The following is an 8,576-nucleotide window of genomic DNA, read 5'->3' as shown; positions in this document are numbered from 1 at the left end:
TTATTCCCACTTGCTGGGCAAACACCCAGGGCCTTTATGTGACCTTTAGCTACCCAGGGCTACTCAGTACCTAAAGTGCTCTCTGTCTCAAAACTTACCCATTCTCTCCTCTCTCACTTCTAGCCCTACTAACACTGCCTTTCTTTCACAGGAGTGGGGATAGGGCTTAGTGGCAGAATCTCTTCAGATAACCAATAGTACAACCTAAAATTAGTATTATACTGTATGTATGTAAATGAACTGGAATTTAAATAAAAACTTGAAACAAAAAAACCCAATAGTATGGTAATATGTCAATGATCAGGTACCGGACATGCTCTTAGAGAAATGTTTTAAGACGCAAAGTTAAAAATCTCAAATGAATCTCAAACAGGCAAAATAAAATAACAGAAAGGTAAAAAAACAAAAGTCAGACTGTAGGTCTGTGCTGGAAGATGGGGTTAACTTTCCAGGTAGTTCATACTGAGCGTGTATACAGTTCCTTTGGGCCAATTCTACTTTCCATGGCTTCCTCCCTTTATTGAAAGCTTAATCCAGAAATTCTTTAAAATACCAATCCTTGTTCTGGAGATCCCTCCTCACCTACCAATCCAATGAGACAGGAGACTTTGCAGGAGGGGGGGTGGGTAGAGGGCAAAGGGAATACCATAACATTCAAAGAAAATGCCCACTAGGATAAGCCTCAAGTAAGAGGCTTGGGATGCTTGGGTGGCTCAGTTGGTTGCGCATCTGATTCTTATTTCAGTTTGGGTCATGATCTCACAGTTCATGGGTTTGAGCACCACATGGGGTTCTGTGTTGGCAGTGCAGGGCCTGCTTGGGATTGTTCTTCCCGCCCTTTATGCCCCTCCCCCACACACATGCTTTCTCTCTCCCTCTCAAAACTAAACGAACATTAAAAAAAATATTTAAAAGGGGGCAGCTGGGTGGCTCAGTTGGTTGAGCATCTGACTCTTGATTTCGGCTCAGGTCATGATCTCACGGTTTGTGGGTTCGAGCCCTGCATCAGGCTCCGCACTGACAGTGCACAGCCTGCTTGGAATTCTCTCTCTCTTCCTCTCTCTCTCTGCCCCTTCTCCACTTGTGCTCTTTCAAAATAAATTTTAAAAAATTTAAAATATATATATATATATATATATATATATATATATATATATATAAAGAGGCTTACTTTCAACCTAATTCATAATATTTTTAAGTTTAGGTAAATTTATATATAGTTTAGGTAAATTACCATGTTATAAAAATATACAATAAAATCTTGTAAGAAACTCTGAAATGACTGATGCTTGATAACTCTATTAGGTAAACAGACTACAATAACACTGCAGTTATTGGCTAGTTCCATCAATTTTTTTTAATTCTCTTTGATTTTTTCTCCTGGTCTTCTGTTATCCTTTCTGCAGGTCGCTTCTTCAACCCCTTCATTTTCCTGGTTTGTAGTTTGCTTAGGTCTTGCTTCTGCATATGAATCCTTCCATAAGTTGTGCCAAAAGTGTCATGGGAGACATTTTTCTTCTTCTTTGGCTATGAAACAAGAATATACATATATATATACATATATACATATATACATATATATATAGGTAATGGTCTCTACTACCATAAACTGGTAAAAATCTAGTGTACAACAAAGGTCTTACTAACAATTTCCATTCGTGAGCTCCTACTCAATAATATAGTCTATAAGCCTACAGACTTTTCTTCCCAAACTTAAGTACATACAAATCACTTAAGGATCTTGTTAAAATGCATATTATAATTCAAAAGGCCTAGGGACCTGAGACTCAGCATTTCTAACAACTCCCAGGTAAACTGTCAGACAACATTTGAAAAGCAATACTATAGACTACACTAACCATTGTCATCCAGTGAGAGAATTTCCTGTGTTTAGCTTAAGGAATTGTGACTATCTAGTCAATCTTTATTGGCATTCCAGAGAAGCCATTTCTACTTGTTTTTCAAAACCATTCGAAAGTCAAAACACATTTTAAACAATATGAGTTACACATCCTGTGCTCTAAATCCTCCATCTCCACAACGCCCCACACAATTCTTTCTTGCTGAAAACTGGCAGTCTTGGCTACCAGAAAGCTCTCAGCCATAGTTGATGCATGGTTTCTACAGCTCTTTTATTATCCTTTATGGTTGGCTTATGTGCTTCTTCCTCCTTTTCTTTGTTCTGAGAGTCTAATTTTATCTATTTTATCGATCTCTTTCTGTATGTTCTTTAATGTACTATGCTGCTAATCTCTTTTGGAAAGAAGAGTGGAATATACAAATAAATATGGCACCAATCTGCAAGTTATAAACCTTGAGGGCTTTTGGCATTTTCATAGATAATTTGTAAAGATCATCTGACGCCAGATGTGTCCTCCTCAGAACCAGATCCAATGAGGGCCCCATCTCTTCCAATTCAATCCTTGGTGTTTTACAACCAGACTTCTTCAACAGCAACCTTTGTGAAATAGAAAAAAAAAAAAAAAAAAAAGAAAGAAAGAAAAATGTTGCTTTGACTTTGATGGAATCCTTATCCCCTCAAATATTTTTGTTCAAGAGAACTACAGTTCCATAAAATGACACCGTCTTTAGGAGGCTAAACTTCTTTTTTTAAATGTTTTTATTTATTTTTAAGACAGAGAGAGACAGAGCATGAGCAGGGGAGGGGCAGAGAGAGAGGGAGACACAGAATCGGAAGCAAGCTCCAGGGTCTGAACTGTCAGCACAGAGCTCGATGCGGGCCTCGAACCCACGGAGTGTGAGACCATGACCTGAGCCAAAGTCAGATGCCCAGCCAACTGAGACACTCAGGTGCCTCTAGGAGCCTAAACTTCTTAAATGCTTTACACATTTAGGCCAAGTATATTCTTTGGCTTGCTGGTTTTTAAAAATCAAACACAAAAGTATACAATACTGTTGAGAAACAGCAAGTGAGACAGACAACTGTTTTAAGAAATGGAATCCTTTGATTTGACTTCTTCATCTTACTTACAGATTTACATAATTACAAAAACATTTTCAGTTGGCCCTTTGAAATGTTATGCTTACATGATTAACAATTCTTATTTCTTTAATGTTTATTTTTGAGACAGAAAGAGAGACAGGGCATGAGTGGGGGAGAGGCTGAGAGAGATGGAGACACAGAATCCAAAGCAGGCTCCAGGCTCTGAGCTGTCAGCACACAGCCTGATGTGGGGCTCGAACCTACAAACTGTGAGATCATGATCTGAGCTAAACTCAGACGCTCAACCAAATGAGCCACCCAGGTGCCCCAACAATTCTTATTTCTTTAAAGATCCATTCAGAATCCACTTTTGTCCATAGTACAGACATTTACTGATCTCCATACACTGGAATGAATTTTAAAAGCTTAATATAACAAAACCACAACTTTCTAGATAACATATGTCCAAATAGCTATGGATGTGGAAACAGATGAGGAATGTGGAAACCGGAGGAAGGGAGACTAACAAATTCTTTTTGTGAGTCACAGAACAGTCAAGAACAGCTCAAAGACCCGGCAATTATTTGAGCTGACTCAATTTGTTATAGTGGCCAGATCTCCACATGGACTAAAAGAACTGAATGAAAACAATATTTATAAAAGGTCAAACTTTTCACACCAAAGGTGGAATGAGAGAGAGACAACAAATGACATGAGAGAAGAGAAAGAACATTAAGAGTAGAGTACAGTAAGGAATACCCAAGAGCAAGAAAACACCAGGAAGCAGAAGTGAATGTGCATAATAAGCTCATTAACAGCCCTTTGGGCCCTAAACGCGTCACATGCAGACAGTCCACCCATGGGAGGTACATCCACTAGCTGCAAGAAGAGTCATAATGATAGATATGCTGTATCAGATAGTTATTTATACCCAATTGAACAAGACAAAAAGAAAACAAAACGAACACCAGCCTAGGATATGTCAAAAGCAGAAGTATTTAAAAAAAAAAAAAAAAAAAAAAAGCTCCAATAACAGTACAAGGTAACATGAATATTTTATGGGACTTGAAGGGAGCAAGCAGAGAGAAAAAAAGCCAAAACAGGAGCCTTCAGGCCACTCTCTGCATACTGGTTCCAGTAGGAGAGAGTTGAGAGAATGCCTGCCTCAGGCCCACTGTGGGGAAAATACTTTTAGAAACTAAATGGTGATATCAGGGCATCTTCCATAAAAGCTAATTCAAAGCATATGGTGGCAGTGACCATTTGACTCAGTTCTAACACACATACTTCTGCTTTTGCATCCACACTTTCAGTACCTCCAATAAAGGATATTTAAAGCTGAACTCCCATCAAAATATCTTGATTAATGTCTTGTGTTCAGCAGACTATTTAAGACATCAGGGACATTGTATATATAAAAATGTCAAACTAAAAATGTTTCTACCACTTAAAATGCTGATTTTCAGCTCAATGGAAGAGTTGTAGATCTAGAACAGCTCCTGGCATGCCTGACGGATTCACGTTACCCAAGTACCTTTTAATTTATGAAAGTGTCCTCCTAACAGAGTAACCTTTTGAGTGGTGTATATAATTAAGATTTTCTACATAACTACATGTATATATATAACTACATGTGTTGCCATTTACCAAAGAATTAAGTTACAGTGCCATACTGTCTGTATAGATGATCTTATCTGAATTACTTCACTGAGCAGGTTTACTGGCACATCAAACGGACAGAAATAGAAGAAAACTTTCTCCAGATATCAGTTTTCTACATATGGTTGCTGGTGATAGACCTTTAATCCTTTCTCTTTGTTAAACTTTTTATTTTTTAATATTTTTTATAGTTTGTTTTGAGAGAGAGGGCATGAGAGAGAGAGAATCTCAAGCAGGCTCCACGCAGCATGGAGCCCAATGTGGGGCTTGAACTCACAAACCACGAGATCAGGACGTGAGCTGAAGTCAGACACTTATTTGACTGAGCCACCCTGGCGTCCCAACTTGATTAAACTTTTAACAATGAAATCTAGAATCTAAAATGATTGAGGAAATGTATTAATAGAGAATTTATAAATGATTTTTATAATCACACTAAGCAAAAAGAAGAGACTGACACTGACCCGTTAAAAACACAACTGAAACCCTTTTCCTTCACCCCCGTTCTATTATTCATCTCACACTTTTTTTATTTTTTTAAAGATAGACATTTCAATTCTAGGCCATCATGTCTCCAGCCAAATACCTACGCCAAGAAGTGTTATACCAATATGCCTATTAACTCCATCTCAGATCCTAACCTCAAGCTTTGTTTTGTTTTGGCTCCCTGTAATCAAAAGTGATATTCAATTCCGCAAGGTTATATACTATAAGACACAAAGACAACCCAGCTCCTTTGCTTTCAGATGGGCTCAAGCTATAAGATATGTTGATGGGTAATTTCTGTATATTTTAAAATACTGTTTGCCTATTTCTTGAGAAAGACTGCCATTACCACTTTTGTTCAAGTTTAATTTCTTTACTTTTCTCCCTTCCATATCCCTCTCTTCTGCTGATATTGTTTTCTTGCCTATAATGTTGTTTGCTTTTTAAGGTATGCTAATACTTCGTTTTGCATGTTTCTCCCCATAAAACCTTACAAATGCCATCGTAAAGGCAAATGTGGCAGTTACTAAAAATTTTTATATTCAGAACTTTAACTTTCTAAGTGAATAAAATTCTCCAAGGAATACAAATGATCACTCACATATGAGGAATTAATTACTATACAATATACAGGAAGAGGCCAGTAACAATATGATTTATTCCCCCAAAAGGTCAGATCAAAGGTTATATTAACACAATTTCATGTTTACACTTCCTTTCATTCAAGAAACTCTAAGCCATTTTATAAAATTAACCTTATTAATCTTCACAAGTAATGTGTGGTAATGTTAACTATTACCTTGTACCAACTGTTCCAGGTAAAAGCAAAGGCAGGACACAGAAGTGTAGCTTGCAAGAATGCCTAAGGAACCACACGAAGTCAGGCACACTTCTCTGGCATATTCCCACCTCTACCTGCAACTCTTTCCCTCTTATAAAGGAATTACTGTTGATCACAGAGGGGCTGCAGAATTACCGAAATAGCATCGCTACATTTTGCGAAGGAAAGGCCCGGAGAAGTGCTCTGCCTAAGTCATGTGGCTAATGCCTGGCCCTGAGCCAAGTCACTAGGCTCAGAGGTGATGTTCATTCCTCAGACCACTTCTTTCTTCCTCTCCCAAGTGGGGCACAGCCCCTGCAGGCTAAACTAATCTAGTGATTTTTTTTCTCCACTAGCATCTTGCTCTCAATCACACAATACTTTTTTTTTTTTTTTTTTAAGATCTTATTTTTAAGCAATCTCTACACCCAACATGGGACTCGAACTCACAACTCTGAGATCAAGAGCTGTATGCTCCACTGACTCAGCCAGGCAGGCACCCACAGTCTATTTTCTATTTTAAATCAACAGCTAACAGGTATTACAGGGCCTATACAAAATACCTGGGGTTAAAAGTTTACTCTAGGGTCTCTGATCTGAAAAATTCAAGCCTTTTTTTTTTTTCCACTAAGGGATGGAAATGGTTATGCCATGCTAACCTAACAGTGATTCCAGTTAATTCTTCTTAAAGTAAGTGGATGGGTAGATATGTGTAGTTACACTGCTAATTTATCCATGTTTCGAAGTCTGATTTACTAATTTTCTGACCATTTTATTATCTCTGCATTTCTTTCTTTACAAATTAATCTTTCTCTTCACTAAATATAAGTTCTGATATAAGTGAATACTTTCTTTGAAACTATTTACAATGAAAGAGTTTTAGATTACTGTTACCCATTTTTCATCCTCAAAGATTTTGATCTTTATATTTTTAGCTCCTTTATGTCCCTAGGGCCTGCTTAACACAAGTTTCCAAAAAGATTCTTTTTATTTAGTGATTTTTCATCTTTCTTGTTCTATAAATTGGAGCCATCTACTTTATAATATATTCTTCATAGCCCCAAAGTAAGTTGGGAAATTCCAACACATTTAAGGGGCTTTCAATCTCAACCAGCTAAAAATGATTATAAAATCCCTAATTACATCTTGCAATCATGTAGATATTTTACTGCATTTTCCCTATTATTATTATCTAAACAAAAGGAAAATAGAAAAACAGAAATGATGACACCAAACGTATAGTGAGAAGAATGGAGTTATCTCTGACTCAATACAATTGAGACAAAGATGTAAATTATTAACAAAAAAGGTGAATATTTACTTTCATTTGGACGTTCATTGATACAAGCTAGTCAACCAGGTATTTCATGATGAAGGAAAAAAACCAAAATGAGGGGTGCCTGGCTGGCTCATCAGTAGAGCATATGACTCTTGCTTTCAGGGTCATGAGTTCAAGCCCCACATTGTGGGTACAGTTTACTTTAAAAAAAAAAAAAAAAAAATTAAACCATGGATGAAATGCTGAAGTCCCCAAGTGGCTGCACATATAGCACAAATGCACACAAGTCACTGTCAACACTGAACTGTCAGTGGCTCTCAGGCTGCACTTCCATACCATAGCTCAAAAACGGGCATCGGTCTGACTTTCATGTACAAAGGAAGGCAGCTTGTGGAAGTCAATATATTCTCTAGGCAAGTGTGGGCTTGATCAGCCAGGGCCAACACTGTTATAAATAAGAAAAAAAATCATGCTTATCTCAAAAGACACAATTGTAGCATGTCATTAAGCTTTTTAATGAAAACAAAATCAGAGCATTAGGATTCATATTTATATTGTGGTAGGGGTAGAAGGGCTAGGCTGAAGAAGGTAAAACAGCCACTGAATGTGCTCATTCCATTCAGACTCCAGTTTTTAGGCTCAGAAGACTCAGAGTTTTGAGATTTGCTTTGGCTGGTCTAAGACTTGTGACTCGGTGTTCTAAATCCAGTCAAAAAAAAGAAGGAGATATTGCACAATGAATTAGTGTTCTAAGCTTGGAGGACTGCAGCACCAGATGCTCTGGGGCCCTGGAAAAGCAGGGTTTCAGAGGCAGACGTGAGCGGGGGGATGACACATCTGAGGATCAGCACAGAGCTGCTGTGCCTGCCACTGCTTGTCTGCCCACTCTCCAGACAAACTTTGGACCAAACGCCAATTCTAAGTTCGAACTCTATAAAAGTCACACTAAAGTGCTGTAGCCCTGGATTCAAGAGTATACTAACAAATGCACTCACTTGTAGCTTCGAAAGTAAATCTTCCCATTCAGTGCAGTGAAGTGCAGAACATACTCTAAACCAGCCAGGCGGATATTTGATACTGTGGGGCCTCTGAAGAAATCTAAAAACAAATTTTAGGTTGTTAAAAAAACAAAAAACAAAAAACTAACATGTTTTTAAATTCAGTTACAGAGAGCTGGACTGTCGATGCTCCATTTCGTACCACTGCTCACAAAAAAAGATAAAAAGGTGGCACAAAAACTGGTCCCCGAACAATGTCTGAGACTCTCATCCCTTTACCATTTAAGCTCATGACTATTGTTCCGTGTTTAGCTCACTAAACCATGTAATTTTTCAGTTGTGAAGTTCTCCTTCTAAGCCAATGCTCAGCATAAGAGTCCATCACATTTA

The 8,576-nt window shown here is 37.8% G+C and overlaps 1 protein-coding gene across 1 annotated transcript in view; it reads right to left on the bottom strand.

Moving 5' to 3' along the window:
- Nucleotides 1–1,334: 1,334 nt before the first annotated feature.
- The window catches only part of RPF2 (ribosome production factor 2 homolog), a 33,399-nt gene continuing 26,157 nt past the window's right edge, over nucleotides 1,335–8,576 (bottom strand). Inside the window, exons 8-10 of the mRNA XM_007078727.3 lie at nucleotides 8,184–8,286; nucleotides 2,314–2,458; nucleotides 1,335–1,527 (exon numbers count right to left, since the gene is read on the bottom strand). Coding sequence (XP_007078789.1) covers nucleotides 1,348–1,527; nucleotides 2,314–2,458; nucleotides 8,184–8,286 — 428 coding nt within the window. The 3' untranslated portion in view covers nucleotides 1,335–1,347. The remainder of the gene's footprint in view (nucleotides 1,528–2,313; nucleotides 2,459–8,183; nucleotides 8,287–8,576) is intronic.

Source organism: Panthera tigris, chromosome B2 (assembly GCF_018350195.1).
Source record: "Panthera tigris isolate Pti1 chromosome B2, P.tigris_Pti1_mat1.1, whole genome shotgun sequence".
NCBI lineage: Eukaryota > Metazoa > Chordata > Mammalia > Carnivora > Felidae > Panthera > Panthera tigris.
Note: the sequence above shows the minus strand (reverse complement) of the source record. Positions and strands in the feature narration are given on the sequence as shown.